Raw genomic sequence first — 24,537 nt, forward strand, 5'->3', positions numbered from 1 at the left:
CCTGCAGAGGTAGGGTCCAAAATCTACGACTAGGCACAATGCAAGAAAGGGTCAGTTTTCACTGGGAAAATGTGATGTGTCCACTTTGTGTTTTGGGCCATTTCCTGTTGCGGGTATTAGGCCTACCTACACAAGTGAGGTACCATTTTAATCAGGAGACTTTGGGGAATGGTTTGTGGGTGGAAGTTTGTGGATCAAGGCAGATTCCGGAGCTGTCTATCACAGAAGCGTGAGGAAAACGGTGTTTATTTTCTTTACTAAGTTTGATGTTTGCAAGGGATTCTGGGTAACACAAACTGGTGAGAGGCACCAAGACACCCCATCCTGGATCCCCCTTAGTGTCAAGTTTAAAAAAATGTACAGGGTTGCTAGGTTTCCCTAGGTGCCAGCTGGTCCAGGGGCCCTAATATCCACAGCTAGGCACATTGCAAAAAAAGGCCAGTGCCTAGTGGGCTTTATGCCTCCCTGGGGTGACAGACCGAGGGATATTTCCCCGATATGCCCTCAAGGCGGGCAGAAAGACTGTGCCAATTTTTTTTTGGGGGGGGGGGATTGGGGTAATTGGCATGCTCATTCTGGGTAGCCCCCACCCCTGAACTTTAATTTGTTTTTCTATCCCTGGTACCTAGTGGACTTTCTGCCCAACCCAGAGGGGGCAGATAAGTGTATATTGCCCCCATCTGCCTCCTGAGGGGGGGGCAGGAATACTTTGCCTTTTTTGGGGGGGAAACCCCAAAAAGGATGTGCGCCTGTACTCATGATGTAATGGTTCTGTCATGAGCACAGGAGCACTGGTGCCAATGACGGAACCATTCTGTCATGAGCACCCGAAGAGTTAACAGCCCACAATGTAAGACGGATGCTTGGGTGGTTGTGCTGATGACCGGCATATTGGGGTACGCAGCTTCTCTCACAGAGGTCACGTATAAGGGAGCTACCAGTGGGCAATTAGCGCCTTGGCAGTACCAATCTGGTGGTTTAAGAAAGTCCTACATGTACAGTGCACCTGTTAATTGCCATCCTGAGCTACACCCAACAGTAATAGAAATGGCTCTTCCTGGACTTGGTAGCCAAGATCTCCTTAAAATACCTCAAAACTTCCTTGCAATCGTTCCACCATATGAGTAGCATTGTGCCAATATGTGACCTGCATCTCGAGATAGTGGGCCTGGCCTCAGGATATATCCGATGGAGCCTCTCGGGGTCATGTACCACTAGTAGAGTTCTTTGTAAACAATTTTCTGGCAGAACTGTCTCCAATATGCTTAGGGATATTGTTCAAAATTCTTTCCCATTTTTTGACTCTGTCAAGTGCTTCCTGACCTAACTTGATACCGCCGAGCTGAATCATGTTGCTCTTCTCTTGGGATCTTATACAGACTTTTATCAACCCTCTGAACCCATATTGTGTTCTTACAATGTTTTCTAACGCAGTTAGGTCACTTGTGGCGGACTGCATGTTGGTAGGATGCAAACTCCAGTGTCTGATCTGAAAGTTTTTTAATCAGTCTAACTCATTTAAGCTAAAGTCCTTTTTGCATTGAGAAAATAACTTGATCTGCCTATGTTGAAAGTGATCAGAGACGGTCCTACATTCTCCGCCTTGCCACCTTTTAAAATAATTCTTCAGGAGCCATGGTGTGATTTTGGAGTCCTCATGTATTGGCATGTTCTGGTTGGGAACAGATGTGCATACCCACCTCCTAAGTCCTTGTCAGACCATAACTGCTTTGATTTGCAGAGCCATATAATAATTTTGTAGTCTTTGGTATTTTACCATCCAAGTTAAATCCTATATGGACCTGCCCACCACTGCCCTTTTCATATGTATCCATTTCTTATACGATTGTCTTGCTGCTTATTCAACTATAAAATAGAAATATGCAGCATTGTAATATTTAATTATGTCTGGGCCGGGTACACCCCCATTTTAATGTGGTTCCATTAGGATGTGCTAATTGATTCTGGCGGCGCCCCAAGGATAGGCAATCATTTTCACTTGAGATTTCAATTATAACAGTGACCTTGGGGTCCCGTTCACTTGAAAGAGATAGAGGTGTCTTACAAAACATTAATTGTCAAGACATTTATCCTGCCAATCTAATATACACCTATACAATTGTTTTGGCCTCCTCGGATCCTCAAGGATACTTATTTTTAATGGGTGCCAAATAGCAATGTATCAATCGCCTAGTTAGTCTGTTAGTTGTGTATCTGATATTTGGTCTTCTCCGAGGACCAGCGAAAGGGTGGACCTCCCCTATCTGTCGACTAACATAGTTGAGGATCGCTCTCTCCAAAATTTTAAGTTTATATTTGTTAATTTTTATAACCTGAAACCTTCTCAAAATATTCTAGTCCAGGCAAAAGGTCTTCATTTGAAGCTACCCCGTCAAATAAGGCCAGGGTGACATCATTGGCATATAAAAATAATTGGTGCTCATCCATCCCTGTCAGAAATCAGCCATTTTGTTCCACTGCACTCTAACTGTATCCGGGAGAGGTTGCCCTACAAGGGCAAAATGTAGTGGTGACAGGGGGCATCCCTCTCTGATCCCTCGCTTCAAGTAGATTGGGTTTGATTTCATACTGTTAAGCTTAATTATGACTTTGTGGATTGTGATTGTTCTCCAGCGATCCATCAGATTTTATTGGGCTTGTGCTTTCTAGGACCACTTCCAAGAAGTCCCAATTGACACGCTCAAATGCTTTTTCAGTGTTGAGGCTTTCCAAGGGCAGCGTGATCTTTTTCTTTGAGGCCTTTTCCACTTAATGGGTGATTTGCTGCTTGTTATTGGACCCTAGCCGTCTTGGGATAAAACTTACTTGATCCACATCTATCAGATGTGTTAATCACTTGCCTGTCCTATTAGCCAGGATATTGGTATAAATCTTAACATCTACTTTAGGATTGGCTGCTGGCCTGTAGGAGGAGCAATCTGAAAAGTCTTTCCTGGTGTAGGGGGTGAGTGAAACATTTGCCTCTCTTCTTGATGGAAAAAATAATTCTTATGGGGTAACCCAGTATCCCTAAGAACCTGGGCAGTACAATGAAAATTTCAACAATGGTTCTTTCGGGTAAGTAAAAATTGCTTTAAATCATCTCACTAACTTCGACAGTGGTCAAAGCATAACTTCATTATTTATTATGCTATTGTAATTACCATTAAAGTGCAAAACCAAACAAAAGAAAGGGTCATGATTATTTTAATTATTCAATTATTTTTCATTTTTCATCATTTTGTTACCAACTGACACCTCAAGTGTATGCATAAAAGACTTCTTACAAAATACAAGATACGGCGCAACAGTTCGAATCAGTGTAAAGGTGACATAATGTGACATTATTGTGACAATGTGATAAACAAGTGATAGTCTATTTACATGTCAGGAAATCAACAAGGGGGAGGAAGAGGTAGTGCCGCGTGGCACTGAGGTGGACACGTCCTCCTCATGCACAAATAACTATAATCAAAGAGGTCCACCTCAAAAGGGGGTCTGTTTGTATGTATCCTGGTGTTTCTGGAATACACACATTTGTTTAAAATACCCCTCACACACCTAAAGGGCCCTTGGTGTCATGCTTCATCATCGGGGTCTTCCCGCCCGGCTGCCGGACGGGGCAGTGCTGCGACAAGCAACTACGCTGGAGCACCTTTTTAATGTGGGTGCTATGTGAGTGAAATGGAGTGAGTGTCAGTGAGGTCAGGAGTGATAGGAAGGTGATGTTAAAAAATACCTGGCCTAGTGATACAAAAACTATTTAATAAACACTGGCTGGTATTATTAAAAAAAGTGAAGTCGGAAAGGATAAGCGGGGTTATGTGCTTACTTTCCTATGTGGGTCGACATGTTTCGGGGCTCCATGCCCCTTCGTCAGGACCGGGGTTAATGATCCCCCTGTCACTCACTAGAAAGTCGCCACAATGGGTGTATTTACAAAAAAGTGAAGGTAAAGGGAACTATGTGTGTGGATATACAGTTAATATTCTAACACACAACCCTTACTAACAAGATACTCATGTAGTATGCTTATTATGATGAGGAACAGTGCCTTATGGACCAACAGTAGATGGAGGGGTATTGGGGGGGTCCAGTCAACTCCCAGCCTCTATGTGCTTCCTCCTCCGTCCGTGGCCTCCGTGGACCACGGAGGCCACGGACGGAGGAGGAAGCACATAGAGGCTGGGAGTTGACTGGACCCCCCCAATACCCCTCCATCTACTGTTGGCCCATGAGGCACTGTTCCTCATCATAATAAGCATACTACATGAGTATCTTGTTAGTAAGGGTTGTGTGTTAGAATATTAACTGTATATCCACACACATAGTTCCCTTTACCTTCACTTTTTTGTAAATACACCCATTGTGGCGACTTTCTAGTGAGTGACAGGGGGATCATTAACCCCGGTCCTGACGAAGGGGCATGGAGCCCCGCAACATGTCGACCCACATAGGAAAGTAAGCACATAACCCCGCTTATCCTTTCCGACTTCACTTTTTTTAATAATACCAGCCAGTGTTTATTAAATAGTTTTTGTATCACTAGGCCAGGTATTTTTTAACATCACCTTCCTATCACTCCTGACCTCACTGACACTCACTCCATTTCACTCACATAGCACCCACATTAAAAAGGTGCTCCAGCGTAGTCGCTTGTCGCAGCACTGCCCCGTCCGGCAGCCGGGCGGGAAGACCCCGATGATGAAGCACGACACCAAGGGCCCTTTAGGTGTGTGAGGGGTATTTTAAACAAATGTGTGTATTCCAGAAACACCAGGATACATACAAACAGACCCCGTTTTGAGGTGGACCTCTTTGATTATAGTTATTTACATGTGCATGAGAAAAGTATTAAAGAAGAAGGGGAATTTACAAAAAGGCCGATTCCTATTTTATTGATACTCGAACCCAATGCACTATATTAACTAATTGTAGTTGGGCATGGTAAACTGGTCCTTCCAATAGTTCTGTTGGCGTTTCGACCCTGTGGACACCTTATTCATGGGTCACTAGCGGGTCTTCTTCAGGACGGGGGTTAGGAAAAGGATTATTGCGCCAGTTCTTCATGGAACAGCCCGATATTCTACTCGATGGGGGTGTCCTCTGTGATCTTGGACCTATTGATGATAACCTGTTGTCTCAATCAGGTACGTTCCTATTCATTGGTTACGTGTGTCTCTATTTATCACAGTTGTTGTATCTAATTAGATACCGCATAGCTGAGCGGATACCAGTCATAGAATCCCGGATTGAGGAATGAAATCACACCATTCTTGAAAATGTTACTCTGAGTGGCACAGTAAAGGCCAGGAACAACTATGCAATTTTCATGAAGGAATCGAAATTTGCCTAGTGTAGTAACGGTAAGTTTCAATTCTATTAAGGACACGGAGGCGAGGATTATGCTTTTCTCTCTTCGCTGTTTATTAACATCACATCGCACAGCAGCCAGAAAAGCATCAAAACGTGAAAATTTTTTGTAGTATTCCCAACATAGGAATCTCAGAAAACATTGTAATAACATCGTTTAATAACTACAAATCCCATGAGATGAACATTTAGGCAGTCCTTCTTTAGTGTCCATAAACCCCAATATAAGGCGTCCAACCAACGAACTCCTCCTCTTTCTTCGTGGCGAGTCAGGCCAAAGTCTCAGGCATCTCTTTTCGCACCATCATTCCCTGGCGGAAAAAAGAACAGCGTGAGCCAAGCCATACCGCTAAGCATGAAGGCAAAGCAACAAAGCAGATTAGCAAGTCATCGACATGTACTCCAAGAAAACAGTGACCAACTGCAAGTCGGAAAACGGATTACTTACTCCAGTACGGGCGGGATCTCCGCAGGAGATATGGGTGGGATAATCCTCGCCTCCGTGTCCTTAATAGAATTGAAACTTACCGTTACTACACTAGGCAAATTTCGATTCTATGTCAGGACCGGAGGCTTCAGATTATGCTTGTTTAAAGCTTACTCACCACCAAACTAGCAATATCCACCACTGGCTTAAAATAGAACCTTTTGAAGGTGGAATCCGAAGACCAATCTGCAGCGCGCATGAGGTCCTCTAAGCGTGCCCCAAGGGCAAAAGATTTTGAGGCCATGGCCCCTCTTGCCGAGTGAGCTCCGAACTGCCTCGTATCAATACCAGCTTCCTGCATTACCCAACGCACCCACCGGACTATAGTGGGGGAAGAGACAGCCTTGTGCGGTTTGCGCAGCGCAATCAGCAACTGCCGTTCGCCCGGAGGGCGAAGTTCCGTTGTAACATCCTCATATGTTTTCAAACACTGTACCACACACAACTTGGAGGCATCTGCAAATGCCGGATAGGAAATAGACCTCGTAGCCGATTTCGTGCGTCGACCCACGGTAAAGGTCAACCCGTCCGGGGAGAACGCTCTCGCCGTGACATCCAGGGCACGCACATCAGACACTCTGCGACAAGATACTAAGCACAAGAGCATCGCCAGTTTAGCTGAGAGTTCTTTTAAGGAAAGGTACTTGTTAGGCTGCCAGGAAAGAAAAAGGTTCAACACCACGTTAACATCCCACAGGACGGAATACCGTGGTTCCGGCGGTAAAGCCAGACGCACTCCTCTAAGGAGTCGACATACCAGGGGATGTTCCCCAACTGCTGCTCCATCTATCTGCACATGAGCTGCCGAAATGGCAGAGCGTATCGTATTAATCGTCCGGTATGCCAATCCGGCGGTAGAGAGTTCTGCAAGAAAATTCAGGATAGGAACGATGCCTGCGACCATGGGATCCAAACCCCGTCGAAGACACCAACGAACCCACCTGGTCCAAGCTGATCTATACCTCTTGGCAGTGCTGCCTGCCCAGGCCTTGGACAAAAAGTGCTGAGCTGAGTTCGAAAGGCCAGGGAGCGACCAACGTCTCCTGAAAGCCTCCATGCCATGAGGCGGAGAGAACCCTGGAGGAGATGGTGAGGGACCCCGTCTGGATTGAGGAGAAGACGAGGAAGCCGGGGGAGTAGGATTGTAGAATCCCAGGAAAGTTCCAGAAGAACTGGAAACCACACTTGCGACCTCCAAACGGGCGTCACCATCACCACGTCCGCCACCTGACGGCGGATCTGGGCCGCGGCCCGTACTATCATTGAGAAGGGCAGAAAAGCATACGGTCGTTCCTGACTCCAGTCTTGGAGGAACGCATCCGTCGCTTCCGCCAAGGGATCCGGTCTCCAGCTGAAGAACCTCGGAAGCTGGAAGTCCAGACGGGACGCAAAAAGGTCCATGGAAAACGGACCCCAGCACGCCGCCAGCCAGCGGAACACCTGAGCATCCAGCTTCCACAGACTGGAGTCTCGGAGATACCTCGAGTGCCAATCCGCCACCTGATTGGCCTGACCCGGCAGGTATTCCGCCTGAACCGAGACTTGATGAGCGAGACAATAATCCCAAAAGTCTTTCGCCAGGTCCGCGAGGGCTCTTGACCGTGGACCCCCTAAGTGGTTCACATACCGAACCGCTGAGACATTGTCCATCCGTAGAAGGACACATGATTTCACCGAGTCCCTCGTCCAGCAACGGATGGCGAACGAGCCTGCTAGAAGTTCCAAGCAGTTGATGTGAAGGCGCTGTTCGTCTGACGACCAAGCGCCGCCTGTGGAGAAATCCCCGCAGCCGGCGCCCCAGCCGGACCTGCTGGCGTCTGACTCTATCACTAGGTCTGGAACGGACCCGAAAATCACGCGGCCGTTCCACGCCTCCATGTGGGCTAGCCACCAAGACATTTCTTCTTTGACCTCCGCCGACAGGGGAATCAAGTGGTCGTAGGAAAGCCCCCTGCGCAAATGGTGCGCTTTTAGCCGCTGAAGGGCCCGATAATGAAGAGGGCCCGGGAATATCGCCTGAATGGACGATGAGAGAAGGCCTACTACTCTGGCCACCTGCCGGAGGGAGGTGTGTGACTTGGAGATAGTTTGCCGAAGCAGATGCTTTATTTTGGCCATCTTTCTGGACGGCAAACTGAGAGTCGATTTCACCGAGTCCACCACAAAGCCCAGAAACACCATTTGCTGGGCGGGGGTGAAAACAGACTTCTCCCTGTTGACAATAAACCCCAGACCTTGCAACAGGGAGATCGTCTCAGACAGATGGGCGGCCAACTTGCTCGGGTCCTGGCCCAACAGCAAGATGTCGTCCAGATAGACGATAAGCCGAATCCCCTGACCCCGCAGGGTTTCTATGGCCGGGTGCAGAATCTTTGTAAAGCACCAAGGGGCCGAGGAAAGACCGAACGGAAGGGCCTTGAACTCGTACACTATGTCCTTCCAGCAGAACTGAAGGAAACGACGATGCGGGGGGTAAATCGGAACCACCAGATACGCATCCTTGAGGTCCAGACGGACCATCCAGTCGTTCGGGAGCAAAACGTCCCTCAAAAGATGGATGCCCTCCATCTTGAAGTGGTTGTATACCACCCAGCCATTGAACTCCCTGAGGTTGATGACTGGTCGTCTGCCCCCGTCCACCTTTTCCACAAGAAAAATATTGCTCAGGAAACCCCGGGGGTGGCGCGTTGTTCGACAAATAGCCCCCTTGCGCAGAAGCGCCGAGACTTCTTCGTCGATCAAGAGCGCGTCCGATTGGGAAAACATTATAGGCCGGGGCGTCACCGCCTGGCACGGCTGGTCGTAAAATTCTATGCGGAATCCCCGCACGGTTTGAAGGACCCATGCGTCCGATGTAAGAGCCTCCCATGCCTGGGGGAAACACGCCAACCTCCCCCCAATAACCACTTGATCTGCAGGGATAACACTCACCGTGAGAACTGTTGCCGCCGGAATCGTTCCGGAAGTTTCCGCGTCCCCTGAAACGTTGTCCTCTGGTGGGGTAGAAGTTGTTATAATTCGCGTTGGAGTTGTAACCTCCTCTGCCGGAGCCATGCCCTTTTCCGGGCTGTTGCTGACCACCGCGGCCGGTCGTGAGGCCCCTACCACGACCAGCCCCCGGGAAAAACGCTGGTTGAAGACCCGCTTGATGGTCGACTGGGCCTTATCCAGGGAGGTGAAGGTGGAAACAAACTTCCCCAGCTCCTTGATGAATGGGTCGCCAAAGAGTCCTCCTTGGGCGACAGCGCCAGCTTCCGACGAAGCCAAATCGCCCAATTTGGGATCCAATTTTATCAGTAGCGACCGACGCCGCTCGGTCGACAGGGCACAGTTGGCATTCCCCAAGAAGACAACCGCCCGCTGCGCCCAATTGGACAATACTTCCGGGCAAATGGCGCTGCCAGACACCTTGGCTTCTTCGGCCATATCGAGAATCTTGGTGAGAGGGCCAATGGTGTCCAAGAGCTTGTCCTGGCAGGAGCGCCAGGAACGGTCGATCCCCTTCCGGGGGTCCTTGACGAACTTCGCCATGAAGGTGGCCATTTTCCCATCAAGTTCCGGCGTCATGGCCACCTTCCCCTCCAAAGTCGGGCGAGGGCATTCGCCCCTCAGACAGCTGCGCGCCTCCTTTTCCAAGGGCTTGCGGAGGCGGCCCGCCACAAACTGCGCCACCTTATCGCAAGGCGCCCAGGCGGCTGACCGCGGGTGCATGATCTCGTCCGGGTCCAGCATGCCCGAGGTGTCCTTGGGCAACTCCGTTGAATTGGACGACGGTCGCCATGACCGCACGGAGTCCCCATCGTCGTCGTCGTCGGTATCCGCGGGGGGAGCCCCCCCCCGGGGAGGTCGGGACGACGTTCGCCGGTGCAGAAGGTGTGTTAGGCGGAGGCGCCTCGGGAGTCGACCCAGACGCTTTAGCCAGAAAAGCGTCGCGTAGGCGCTCGAAAGCGTCCTTATCCACACCCTGCGAACCACTGGGACCCGCGTCCCCACGAGACTTCTTGGCCGCCGGAGGCTGGCCGGGATCGGTGGCCGGGGATCCCCCCGGGGTCGGTGCCCACTTGGCACATTCCTGGACAATGCGGGCTGAAAGTCTGTCCTCCATAGGCCCAACGATTTCCTGTACACACCGATAAATCGACTGGTCCACAGCCGCATAAAACTCGTCGTCCTGGAGGTACTGGTGGGACTCCTCCTCCTCGACGTAGCACCCCTCAGCCATGGCGCTACGCAGTAGAAAAGAAAGTGAAACTGAGGGTTCCGATGGCGTACACAGACTGCCACGTGTGGGCCGACCGAAGGTTGGCAAAAGTTGTGGGCCGGTGGAACCGGACAATTAAAAGGCAGCACCAGCCTTTACAGCGCGCCGACCCTCTCTCCAGAGACCGGGCCGCACCGCCTCCCAGCGCGCTCAAGCGGGGAACACCCCAGCGGAAGCTGTTGCAGAAAAAGGTGCTGAAATCGCCCGCAGGCTTCAACGTGGGTACAACCACAATACAGACCCCACCGGGGCGTTCAAAACAGGACAGTACAACCCAAGAGGGCGTCAGGGTTAGGCAGCAGCAGGGCACTTGCGATGTCGATTCCCCAGCGCAGCTCCAATCAATGAGACGAAAACTGCGCGCGGGCAGGCGAGACGCGACGGCGCCCTCTAGCGGTGACTCAGCACCGCGGAATACACGGGGACATCGCGTAAGGGGCGAAGGCGTCCCCGCGATGGAAGGGGCTCTGAAAGGGAAGAAAAACCCCACAGGCCCCCCAAAGCAATACTCAATGCAATAGAATAGAAGAAAACACAAAAAAACCTCAACAAACACAAAAGTGCAAGAGAGGGATAATAGCACTTAACTGGCTGCGAAGCAGCGAAGAAAGAGGAGGAGTTCGTTGGTTGGACGCCTTATATTGGGGTTTATGGACACTAAAGAAGGACTGCCTAAATGTTCATCTCATGGGATTTGTAGTTATTAAACGATGTTATTACAATGTTTTCTGAGATTCCTATGTTGGGAATACTACAAAAAAATTTCAAGTTTTGATGCTTTTCTGGCTGCTGTGCGATGTGATGTTAATAAACAGCGAAGAGAGAAAAGCATAATCTGAAGCCTCCGGTCCTGACATAGAATTGAAATAAGTTCATGCCTACGGATTGTTGAAAGTCAAGATAAAATAACTGTGATAAATAGAGACACACGTAACCAATGAATAGGAACGTACCTGATTGAGACAACAGGTTATCATCAATAGGTCCAAGATCACAGAGGACACCCCCATCGAGTAGAATATCAGGCTGTTCCATGAAGAACTGGCGCAATAATCCTTTTCCTACCCCCCGTCCAGAAGAAGACCCGCTAGTGACCCATGAATAAGGTGTCCACAGAGTTGAAACGTCGACAGAACTATTGGAAGGACCAGTTTACCATGCCCAACTACAATTAGTTAATATAGTGCATTGGGTTTGAGTATCAATAAAATAGGAATCAGCCTTTTTGTAAATTCCCCTTCTTCTTTAATACTTTTCTCATGCACATATAAATAGACTATCACTTGTTTATCACATTGTCACAATATTGTCACATTATGTCACCTTTACACTGATTCGAACTGTTGCGCCGTATCTTGTATTTTGTAAAAAGTCTTTTATGCATACACTTGAGGTGTCAGTTGGAAACAAAATGATGAAAAATGAAAAATAATTGAATAATTAAAATAATCCTGACCCTTTCTTTTATCTCTTCTTGATGGAGTAATGCTGTCTCCATTCTGAAAATGTTTAGAGAGCTGTGATCACAGATTTATTGTTTCTAAAGTAGTTAAGCTTCCCTTTCACATCCAGAATCTTGCATTTCTCCTTCCTGCATTCCTGTTTATCCAATTTGTTGACCTTGTTTATTAATTTGTTTTCCTGTAGTTTGGCAATCGTTCTAGAAGTAATGAGTATGGGCATCCCTCTTACTACCATCTTAGAGGCGTCCAAGTTTGCCACGTGGATATCTCTTCCTGTTGTTCAGTGTTAAGAACTCTTCATTAGACATTTGCATCTCCCTTTTGTCGGCAGGGTCTCTGAAGAGGCACAGAGCGATTTTACATGTCACTTTATCTGGAATCCTCTCTGTAATATCCCACACGAAGAGAACGCAGGCATGATGTAAGATTGGGAGATTTCAGTCTCAGCAGACCAATAATGCCCTTGATATTTTGACATGGAACCCATTTGTAACCATGTTTTATTGTATTGCAGCTATATATGGCCAATAAAGGCAGAGATGGATATTATCAGCCTCTGTTCCTTGCTATAAGATAAAACCTAATGTTTCACAAGCACATATGTGAAAACTAGGCTTGATCTCCGCGCAGTGACAAAAAAAGCTCAGCAGAGTTCCACAAGTGACGGGAGTGCAGTACGAACTGCTGTTCGCACTGATCATCCTGCAGCTCGAGTAGAAATTCTATCCGAGCGGCCGCTTGAGCTCACCAACTTACCATTGGTGAGCGAGGAAACAACTCTGCTGCACTATGCAGAGCAGACTTTTCTGCACTCCACAAGCTGTGCGGAGTGCCACAAACTCCGCGAGCGGAGTTCACCCCTCAGGCCTAGTAAAAAGCATACAGGCCATACTGCAGTTTAGACTTGCATTTTTCCAGCTAAGATTCTTTGAAATTTACGTTTTGTGTACTGCGACTTTAAGCACACCTGATTTGGTTTCGATATGGCTGAGCAGTGTGATTATGAATGGGGCATTTTTTATATGAAAAACCAAAGGAAATGATGGACGGAGCGTTGACAATACAAGCACTCACCCCCAGTGAACTGATCTGGGTTTAATCCATCACCGTTCTTTAGCCCACTCTGCCACCCCAGTTCAGATATGGCCATTTGAAAATCAGTCTGACTCTGTGCCTCATAGGTACAGTCCAGCCCGAACTGCCATGCCTTCCCTGGACCGGAAACAAGCTACCGAGGACCGGTTTCTGGCGTTTCAGCCGTCTTCAGACCGGCTTGCTTGAATCCAGTGGCAAAGTATGCACTGCACATGATAAATACACCTTCCCCAAAATTTTGGAACAAACCGGTTTAAAAACTTCCATCAGCTTTTTAAATAGTGCCTGACTAAAAGGAAGACACATGTGTGAGTGTAAAATTTGTTTCCAGTATAGGTATTTCGGCAAGACATATCAGTTTTTAATTTGTTTTTAAGTACTTAGCTGCGTGGGACGATATTGATGCAGACATTTTCCTCCCCTTGACCTCAGACTTGCCATCTATTAGATGGTGCATGCACTGTGTAATTATCCACCCACCCGCTGTCTGGAACAGAATGCGTGTCCTTCTCCTCCACTCCTCTGTTTTGGGTGGTTGCTCAGGTTTGAGAGACACTCTCCTATTTTATTTTTCATTACCTTTCTTACTTTAATTGACATTACCATAAATACTGTTTGTTTGATTGGTTCAGTCCTCAAAGTTTATTTTATTTTTAGTCAGCGTATGTGCAGTGGCAGAGTATTCCCTCAAATCAATTTATAATTTGTAATTCGTTGCTGTACAACTTTGTTTTGCAAAATGATTACAATATGAAAATATATGTAAATAGGCCTCTTAATATGAATGAATCACTGTTTTTGTATTTGCCAAAAGTTATTTACTGTGTGGAGCAATCACATTGCAGTGTGTGTGTGTGTGTGTGTATATATATATATATAAGTATATAAAATGTATAATCCCAACTTGATAATTTTTTGTGGTTTCATTCATGTAAAGAGCAGAGTTAATATTACAGAATAGGTTTACAAAAGCATGTATTCAAAAGAGGATTACTATGCAGGAGGTTACACTTTGTCAGTGTGGACCTCTGTAAGTTCTGTAGCATCTGTACATGAATCAGCCTCAAGCATTTTAAATGAAGTTCTTCACTTATGTTACACTTGCCTTAAACCTTTAATGTGTGCTTATCTTCTCTGTATTAAACATCTAATTTTGAAATGTTCATTCAGGTTTTACTGCAATAACGGCAACCAATCCCATATGGCTTATAAAGACCCGGTTACAACTTGATGCAAGGTAAAGAACTACAGTTGATTATATTAAACTACTTAATACAACCAGCAAAGCTATAAAAGCCACAGCTCAAACCTCTATACCACAAGTGTGCAGTAAGATACTGCACATTTACACAACCAATTGCACTTTGCATTGCTCTGTAGAATATGTATGAATTGGCTTTGAAGGTAAGTACAGGTCGGTAAATTGAGTCCCTAGATCATGTGATGTTGTTGGAGGTCATAGATAACCAATAACACATGCAAGGAATTAGATTTTGCTCTTTATAGTTTTATACTTAAGTGAGTAGTCTTCAATTCCTTCCATGCGTAGCCTATATTGTGTTTTGATTTTTAGGCTGTCACTCCTAACTTATGCACTCTTAACTTGTGAATATCATCTCTCAGCAAGTCTTAAAGGCATTGGGGATATTTTCCCAGTTGTTAAGTTAAAAAACAGACAGATAGTCAACAGAACATGCTTGTCATTTCTGTGTGACCTGCTCCTCCTTATCAAGCATGAGCAGCGTGCCTCCCTTTCTACATGTTTATTTCGACAGAGTAGTGTGGACTTTCACTTAATTTCCCAGTATTCTAAGGCTTGTGACTCAGTTCTTTGGGGTTTTCTTTGCATACAATTACTGCTTCATTACTGATTTCCACATACTTTCTTTCAATGTGAGCCAAAATAGTCAAATCTTATGACAAGTGATCTTTGGATTACACCATGGCATCCTAAAATACATCTATGCTTGGTCTGCACCAAACTAGTCAATTTGTCTTGAGTAAGACATATGCCCAGAGTCAAGTGAATTGAGATTAGTACTTCATCTATGCTTGCAGCAAATGAAGCCTTGATTTAGGGCAGCCTATCACTATGAGCTGATTGGGGACTTTTAGTATGTAGAAGAAACAGCTCCCAGTCCACTCTACTTTCTAGACATTCAGGGCTATATGTCTGTCTTATGTACTTCATCTTCCTTATAATTCTACAACCATCATCAGATGACATCTCTCTCCACACTGTTGTAACGTATGTCTTTCCGAGGACTTACATCTTCCCTCCCAAACATTTTGTCTTTCTTCTCCATATTATAGATAACATTGGTCTGAGTAGAAGTGGAGCAGTACATTCTTTGTGACCCATCTCGTAAATGGCCCACCATTCACCATTATTAGTGCAACTTCATCCTTGGATTGTTCGAATTGTTTGCTGATCAGTGAGCTGATACCAGTGTCTGTTAATGTGGTCTTATTGCTCAGGAGCATTGTGGCATAGGCCAGGTCTGTTCTTGTCATTTCTATCTTTTTCCATGGTTACTATAAATGCCCACTTCCAAAATACACAATCCTGCACCACTCTCGTAGGGGTATGCTACTTTTATTCACATTTCCCATAGTTTAAGTAGGTCACATTGATGTGCCATTTTCCCTTTGAAATGCAAAGTGCTAAACAGCTTTTATCATTTGAGGTAGCCATACCTTTTAGTTTCAGGTTCGTGGGTCCAAAACGGATTATTGGCAGAATGTAACCTCTCGTATTTGTTTTGCAGCATCATTTAGAAATAATTAATTGTTCGCCTATGCTTTACTAATGGATTTCTTTTAACAAAAAGCATGTTACAATCTGTTATTTTTAAATCATTTAAATTGGCAAACATATGTAATTAATTGAGTTTCTATTGGTGAGCTATCAGGGTTAAGTCCAGCAGTAAGAGATCTTTGGCATACATGAGGATCCTCATAATTTGGACCATAAATATTAGCTTGTGTAGTGTCTTGCGATATTTTTCAACTGAACTCTTTTAGCTCCTAACGGACTCGATAGAGCAGTGACTTGGGTGTCAGAACACAATGCCATAAAAGTTTTTTTCAGAATGATGAGTTTACAGATAAACACAGCTGAATAAAGATGTGTGATGCTAAGCTCCTTGTATGGAAGTCAGTGCTTCATGATTCAGTGTCACCAGCCGCTGTAAGGCAAGCGAAGACAATGGAAACGTCTGCACATCGATGGTCGAGAACCTGTTGCAGGCCACATATAAAGACGCTGTCACACACGATAAAGTTGTACATTATACGGAGTGTTAAAGCTGAAAGCGGACTCAACCTGGTTTATGAAGCGCAGCTGCTGACAATCATAACTTTCAAAATAATGCTGCAACTAGAACAGCTGCAGGCAGAGATCAACCAGCTGCTAGAAAATGCAAATTTTACATTCAGAACAAAATAAATGGCTTACTAAATACACTAAAGAGTCATAGTACTACAGCACTCTGTGAAGTTGGCTCAAGGAAAAGTGTTCAGGATTGTGCTTATGGAGCCATTCCTACCCGATGTGGTTAATTCACAAAGTTGTAGAGCGGGGTTCAGAACAACCTTCACAGGATTTTGGAAGATAAGGTACTGAGAGCGACTATCGGAATAGTGAATTTTTCAGATGGCAGCAAAGAAAGTCACATTTCCAGTTATAATTAAAGAAGAGTCAGAGGCCAGCATGTTGCAAAGTTTCACAGATGAATTGCCTAAACCAAGTCACAGGGATCCACCCCTGGGGTCAGTAAGTTACACACTGGTCTACAATGCTGCTGCATTCCGAATTCCAGCACCACCTTTTGATACCACCAAAAAGTAAAATATTGGCGAACAATGGACTGCTTGGATGGAGACCTTTGATGAATTAATTGATGCACTTGAAGAAATTGATAGCAAAGATTACCAAGTATCTTACAAATCTTGCTGGTGATGGTGTAAAGGAAGTCATAAAGAAACTACAGCGCACTGACAAAGACATTTCATATTGTCAGTTTAAGGAAAAGCTGAATCTCCATTTAAATCCAATACCAAACGTTGGTTATGAAAGAAAGGTTCAGACAACAACACCAGAAAGTTGATGAAACTACTGATACATTTGTGGAGAGACTAGATACTCAATAAACACTCTAAGTTCAATTCATTTAACGATGAGTAAGCTATGCTTCTCAGTCATTAATGGATGCTTGACCGATTGCTGAGAGAAACTCTTAGTCTGTAGCGATTGCTAATGGCTGCTTGAGCTGAGCAGCCTGCTGAAATCCAAACTGCTGACATGAAGGCTGGAGATGCCCAGAGTGAATCAGTCATGAGTATAAAAAGTAAGCCAAAGCAAAAGACTGAAGGACACAAAGTGATGTCTACACATAAAAATAAATTGTTTTAGATTTGGAATTTTGTTTCCACATAAAGGTAAATGTCCCGCCATTGGATAGATATGTAAAAGCCATGAGAAAAAGAATCTTTTTTGACAGTTTGTAAAGCAAAGGAAAAAGTAAGTGCTTCATGGCGCGAAGAAAAGGTGGCCACCAGAACATTCCAGAAGCAACATTGTACCCAGAAGGCCAAGCAGTGACCTCAGTTGAGGCAAATCGACGCTGAACAAAGTCGCTCGCCCTCTAAATCATCGTCAAACAGTTCATCTGTCTCAATATTAAGTGAAAATGAGTGGGATAGTTGCGCCTTGTCAATGTTTATCTCGGAGAAATGTACGCATGTTGAACTGGCTGCACGCGAGGAAAAATGTCAGTCAAAGAAAAGTCGACACACCAAAGTACCAAAATCATACAAATATTGTCCAAAAGTTGCATTGAAAATAAATTATGATTACTCGATACCTTTCATCATCGACAGTGGTGCATTGATAAACCTAATGCCTAAAGAGAAATACAATTAATTATCTCCATTGCCACTACTTACGCCATTGAAAACCAAAGTGTACACATGGGCTGCATCCACGCCCAAGAAAGGTCAAGGTTCCTTTGTTGCAGCCATGAAACACAAGAAAATGAAGGTGCAAGCACACATCCACGTACTTCAAGGTCCAGCGTCCATTTGCCTGTCTGCTCAGTTTCAGTACCACTGCTGACCTGGGACTGATTTCTGTGAATTAAAACATGAATACTCACCATGAAAAAGTAAGTCAGTTTTCTTTGTTGTTTCATGGTTTGGTAAAACTTAAGACTCTGAAAGTAAAGTTTCACATTAATGAAGAGATCTGCCCTGTTCCTCAGAGACATAGACTAATTGCTTTTCATTTACAAGAAGCTGTTGGAAAAAACTTGAATCGCTACTTAAGCATGATATTATTGGGTGTTCAGCTGGTCCAATACCATATGTTTCTCCCATAATGATAATGCTCCATAAGGACAGTGAAGGTGTGCTGTACACTAATATGTTGATATGCGTCAAGCAAACAAGACCATTGAATGAGAGTGAGATCCAGATCCACCCATTGCTGACATAATGCAATGAAATGGTGCAAAGGTCTTCAATCGCCTTTATTTAAAAAAAGGTCCTCATCAGTAGGAACTCGAAGTAGGATGCAGGTATATTACAACTTTTTCTGCACATGTTGTTCTGTTTCGATATAAGAGACTCACTTTTGGTGTCTCATCAACACCTTATTCAAGCATGTCATACAGTCCGTTGTGAATGCATTCAATTATAGTGATGACATATTGATTTTCGGAGCTACCGAAAAAGAGCATAACAAAGGTCTCGCCCATGATGCAGGCCTGACTTTGGATGCAGACACGCGTGAGTTGCACAAAATAAAGTGAAAGTTCTTGAGCCATATCTTTTCTGATGGGGATATGACACCTGATCCTGCCAAAGTACAAGCCCTGTCAAATGCTGATCCCCCACAACATGCTTCTATGAAATGTTCATTTCTTGGCATGGCCAGTTACTGTTCAAGATACATACAAAACTGTGCTATTATAAGTGCTCCCTTACAAGGGTTAACAAAGATAAATGTTTCATTCAAGTGGTCACAAGAATGTGAGAAGCTTCAAGAAAATCAAACAATTTATTGAAACTGCTGCTGAAATGGCCTACCTCAATCAAAAGCTTCATACTGAGGTTGGTGTTGACGCTAGCCCAGTCAAGTTGGGCGCTACCCTTGCACAGCACAGTGGGATCCCACATGCTCAAAGGCATATTGTGGCATAAGCCAGTAGAAGTTTGTCCCAGACAGAATGTGCTTACTCCAGAGAAAGTTTGTCTGTGGTATGGGCTTTTGAACATTTCCATGTATTTTTGTAAGGAAAGCCTTTTACTCTGGTAACCTAACATCAAGCCTTACTGACTATCTTTGGTATTCCAAAAGCCAAGATGCCTTCTCGCATTGAACGATAGGGCTATGATTATAAGAGTATGAATTTACCATTGTGCATCATCCAAGAAAGGATCAAAGCCCTGCTGACTTTTCCAGAGTGCCTATATAAAGTCAGGGTACTCTATTTAAGACTGCTGAAGCCTGCATTAATTTCATTGTAAAATCAAATACGCCAGCTGCCGAATCATTACCCCAGATCATCACTACCATGAGCCATAATATTGATGTGCTGAAGTTGAAGGAGATAATGACACATCAGTCATGAAAACGACACACTCAACCTTTCACCGGTAAATACCAAAAGTACAAAAACGTTAAAGATAAACTATCTAAAGTCAGAAAGGAGTTATAATGCGAGGGTCAAGAATCCTAATTCCGGAGAGTTTGAGACAGAAAATAATTGAAGTGGCACACAAAGGATATTGTGGTATTGTTGCCACCAAAAGAGAACCCAGGACAAAGTTTGGTTTCCATATTTAGATGAGAGGGTTGAAAATGAACTTAAGGTCTGTGATCGATGCAGCTGCCTTTCTACAAACATTAATCCCCTTTCAAGAATGTTTATTTATGATTCGGAACTCCAGTGAGTTGACACATAAAAATATACAAAAAAAGAAAGAAATTTACAATGTATCATATCGTAGTATTCTTAATAACACAATAAAATACAATTGGGGCATAATTATAATTTTACTGTACAATTGGGGGTCAAAAGCAAACAAGACTCCATATAATCACACACCCTAATGTATAAAGTGCATGTGCGCATATATAAAAATCTTTACACATCCAATTTTAAAATTGTTCAAAAACTACATCATTCTTTGTCCCTTTGAATATTCAAACATTCTCCTTTATACAGTTCAAGTATCCTTGGAATCAATTTACAGTAGGAATAAAATATGCTACGCAGCAGGGACCTTTTTTGCCTATCAGATCTTGAACATAATGTGGAGGGTGGCTAAATAACACTTGATTTTACATCCTGCCCTAGGTTCCAGTTTATAGTGTGCAAAATAAGCTACCAATCAGGGATCGTATTTTGCATTCCGAAACTAACCACAGCATTATACACCTATCTAAAAAATGTTTAAACATTGTTTATAAAAGCTAAACGTTTTAACACATACTAAGTCAGAGGGGGTGGCTAATAGACAATTTGGGGCCTCCTCTGCGGTAGTGATATTATATTTAAAAAATACAGGTCTTAATAGTTGATATTGTAGAGGTTGTAATGACTAATGAGTGACAAAGAAAGAATACATGGTTTGAATCTTGCACCCAGTTTCCACATAAACCACAAAGTCTGTTTTCCCTAGGTAATCCCTCCCAGGCCCCTGTTATAATTCTCATGCATCCTTATCAGCAAAATGGTTCTACGCACTGTGCGGGGGAGGTTCCATACAACAAACGGTTGGGGGTTTTTGTACATACAACTCCCAACAATTATATTGTTTCTAGAGTGCCCTGAACACAGCTAGATCTATTACGACTGACTTCGTAAATAGTTTTTTTGATTCTGATTTATATCACAGATTTTGGTTGAGAGCATGTACTACTCCACCCGATTTCAAATAAGTCAAAAGCTTTCTCAAAATTTCTAAAAGCAACGCTTTTCCCTTTCACACAGACAAAAATGTCATGTCTTAGCACAGCCCTAATAGAAGTTGTATTGTTTTCCAATAAAACATTTCCCCACCTTAAACATACTGCCATGGCAAACACATAAGTCCAAAAAGCCCAAATTGTCTTGGGGATCTCCTTGCCATTAGAGGCGAGGAGATGCCTCCTCAATATATGGGAAACTACAGACCTCAACTCTGAACAGACACAATGGGCTACATTGAGTTTTATGATAGCGAAAAGGAATATTGCCCTGCAGTGGGGCTCGGAACAGCCTCCCACCCTTGAGATCGGGAAGAATAACTTAGACTGGTGTATGTTCAGAGAGAAAACTGTTTTTATGTCAAGGGGTCGCCCCCGTAAGTGGGCATTGATATGGGGACCATGGAATGCATACAGAGGAGAGATATGTGTGCCACCTAGAACAGCCGTATTTGATGTACCCCCATCTCTGTAATGTCTCTAACATGATTGTACTTTTGTTTCCTATTCCCCGGATGGTGTATTATTTACTATTATAGAAAAATGGGGCGAGTGCGCACCCCAAGCCAATCGTACAGCTAAGGCTGCTTTGCCACATTATTTGAAAATTCTTCTTATGTGTAACTTCAGTTTTAAGCATATGTTCCTTTTATGTTCATTTCTTCTGATTCCACTTTTATGTCTTTCATCACCTTTAACGCTTCCACACGTGGGATAATTCGCAATTTCCCAGACTTCACATGCCCAAGTTGTGCCTCTCCAGGCCTCTTTCAAGAACACGTCAAAAGCGAAAGGTTCGTCGAAGCAGTGTTTATTAAAAGACCCAATGCATTTCAAGCTTAAACAAGCCTTTCGTCAGGGGTAACTGTAAACAATAATACATTCCAATAAGACTGTGAACATTTACATCGTCTCCATATTTATACATATTGATTAATCTTAAATCACTATATCATGTCAAATAAGCCCCATGTTAAACAAGTTCATTTATGTTAGCACGAGGATCTTCACAGGTTATTCGAAACCTGACCCCTTAGTTCATAATTAGCTGTTCCCGCTATTGCAACACATATCTTCTTTATCAATGTGAGTGCTTTAACTATTTGCCGGGTACATGTTTCCCCATGCATCTGGCCTAACGATTCCCACTGATTCGACAATCATTCTGTCTCCTCCACTCCATACTGTCCTGTTTATTTCAAATCACGCTTGCTGATCTCACCATTTAACTTAAACGACATCACCGTCTCACTCCTAATGTAGTTCACTCACTCAACACACCATTTGTCCTTCCTTACACTCTCCAACATTCAACCACAATTCCACCTCTCCACCATCAATTACTTCACACTGTCTGCACACCATTCACCTTCCCTACGTTCTCCCACTTTCACCCTTGACTCACCAATCCGCCTCCCTAAAATCCTATGCCTTTACTCAGCCATACGTCATCCGTACACACTACACGTAAAAACACTTATTTATTCATCTCCACCACTCATTCTCTATTACGTTACTGCAACCTTCCTTATGCAAATAATTAACAACACTTTATTTCCCGTACCTGCACGACTTGTTAAAACTGGTCCATTCCCATCTCCTATCCAAACTTTGCCATACGCTGTCGACTCCCTCTTTGATATACCTCAACGAACCGCTAAGACCCCCTCCCTAATTGGGTGCACATGCTAATCCCATTACCAAAGGTTTTTCGCGGCATTATGTTAATTATGGTTGAAGCAACTACATTTCCCACAATACACTGTACTCAAGTTCCAAAGAAACGGCATAAACAAAATTACGACAATTACATTACAAGATATCATCCTAGCCTAATATGGCCACAATGATTAAGAAATACAAGTTTGTTGTTGAATGTCACTGTCTCGAAATTCAAGTTTGTACCAACTTAACACCAGCTGGTTAGACGGACCAAAGATGTTGCGCGGATCGTGTGGTGAAAATCGCTATTGTTGATATTAGTTTTCTTGACTCATCATTTCATTCCTGGGTGCAATCCCGGAAAGGGGCATAATTCTTGTGCAGAAAAAAGTTATATTGGGATGCACACCATTCCTCCATTGTAATCCATGTTACTCCTCATTTTATCTTTATTTTTACTTCATCAAAATGTGCGTGCAGAATGGCTCGATGACATGCCCATAAATCACCAATTATGTACAACTATAAAAAATGGGGCGACGGCGCACCCCAAGCCAATCGCACAGCTGAGGCTGCTTTGCCACATTATTTGAAAATTCTTCCTATGTATGACCTCAGTTTTAAGCATATGTTCCTTTTATGTTCATTTCTTCTGACTCCACTTTTATGTCTTTCATCACCTTTAACGCTTCCACACGCGGGATAATTCGCAATTTCCCAAACTTCACATGCCCAAGTTGTGCCTCTCCAGGCCTCTTTCAAGAACACTACAAAAGCGAAAGGTTCGTCGAAGCAGTGTTTATTAAAAGACCCAATGCATTTCAGGCTTAAACAAGCCTTTCGTCAGGGGTAACTGTAAACAATAATACATTTCAATAAGACTGTGAACATTTACATCATCTCCATATTTATACATATTGATTAATCTTAAATCACTATATCATGTCAAATAAGCCCCATGTTAAACAAGTTCATTTATGTTAGCACGAGGATCATCACAAGTTATTCGAATCCTGACCCCTTAGTTCATAATTAGCTGTTCCCGCTATTCAGCACATATCTTCTTTATCAATGTGAATGCTTTAACTATTTGCCGAGTACAGTTTCCCCATGCGTCTGGCCTAACGATTCCCACTGATTCGACAATCATTCTGTCTCCTCCACTCCATACTGTCCTGTTTTTAGGTTTTGCCTGGCGAAAACGATGCGAAAGCATCGTTTCGCTAGGCGAAAACCTATTGATTACAGTATGTGGGGCATGGAACGTCCCCAGTCTCCCATTGGCTAGCTCCATAAATGGAGGCTAGCCATTGGAAGACGGCTCTGTCCGTCAATCCCGGACCAGATTCGGGGGCGTTCCCGAGAATTTTTGGCTTTTGGCTAAGTCAGCCGAAAGCCTGTTCTCGGGAACGCCCCCGAATCTGGGCCGTCATTGCACTGGGGGTCAGGTGCGGACTCCCTCTTTGCATGTGAGTCTGGGACAAGGAGAGGATGTGTGGTCTGCACTAAACTAAAGGGGGCGGGAGGGGGAGCGAGAGGCGGTGAAGGGAAATGCTGCGGGAGGAGAAAAGTTCAGAGCGAGAAAACACACGCGAGAATAAAATAACAGAACAACTCTGCTGAGCCTGGACTCTGTGCTTCATGGAGAGCAAAGCATGCCTTGGAGAGCGAATCATGCCCTGCGTGTAAAACTTCCTGATCTAGGCGGCTTGTTTCATCCATGCATCCACTCGACGTAGAAGGATAAAACGTCAGTCATTGCCAGTGGCGGGTTGGCACCCTTGGTGGGTGGGCAGCTGGCACCGTGTGGTCTAAAAAACAAAAGCAGTTTCAGCAGAGCGAAGCATTGTATTTGCCCAGACAATGTGCCCTGATTGACTGTGGCGCCTTTGTGATGGAAAAGTTTGCCAGCTGGAGAATGTCTTATTTTTGCTCACTTTGTAAAACGTGGGTTCCTTTCACTCTCCGCCCCCCCCCCCCCCCCCCCCCCCCCACCCCCTCCCGCCTGCACATGTGGCATTCGCAGCATGTGGTGGATTTTTTGTTTAGCATAAAAGCGCAAATATTTTCAGTCCTGGGTTTGTCTCTGGCGATGCATCTCATCTAACTAATTCCACCTCTGGCTTCCCCAACCCCCTTTCCCCGAGCCGATGCATCTCATCTAACTATTTCCACCTCTGGCTTCCCCAACCCCCTTTCCCCGAGCCGATGCATCTCATCTAAC

General features: G+C 44.5%; 1 protein-coding gene across 2 annotated transcripts in view; it reads left to right on the top strand.

Annotated features, from left to right (window-relative positions):
• SLC25A36 (solute carrier family 25 member 36) overlaps nt 1–24,537 on the top strand; it is a 476,578-nt gene that overhangs the window by 345,397 nt on the left and 106,644 nt on the right. For both annotated transcript variants that reach the window (XM_086944018.1, XM_086944019.1), the window contains one exon: nt 13,850–13,916. In XM_086944018.1, coding sequence (XP_086800144.1) covers nt 13,850–13,916 — 67 coding nt within the window. The remainder of the gene's footprint in view (nt 1–13,849; nt 13,917–24,537) is intronic.

Source organism: Lissotriton vulgaris, chromosome 11 (assembly GCF_964263255.1).
Source record: "Lissotriton vulgaris chromosome 11, aLisVul1.2, whole genome shotgun sequence".
In the NCBI taxonomy this organism is placed as follows: Eukaryota; Metazoa; Chordata; class Amphibia; order Caudata; family Salamandridae; genus Lissotriton; species Lissotriton vulgaris.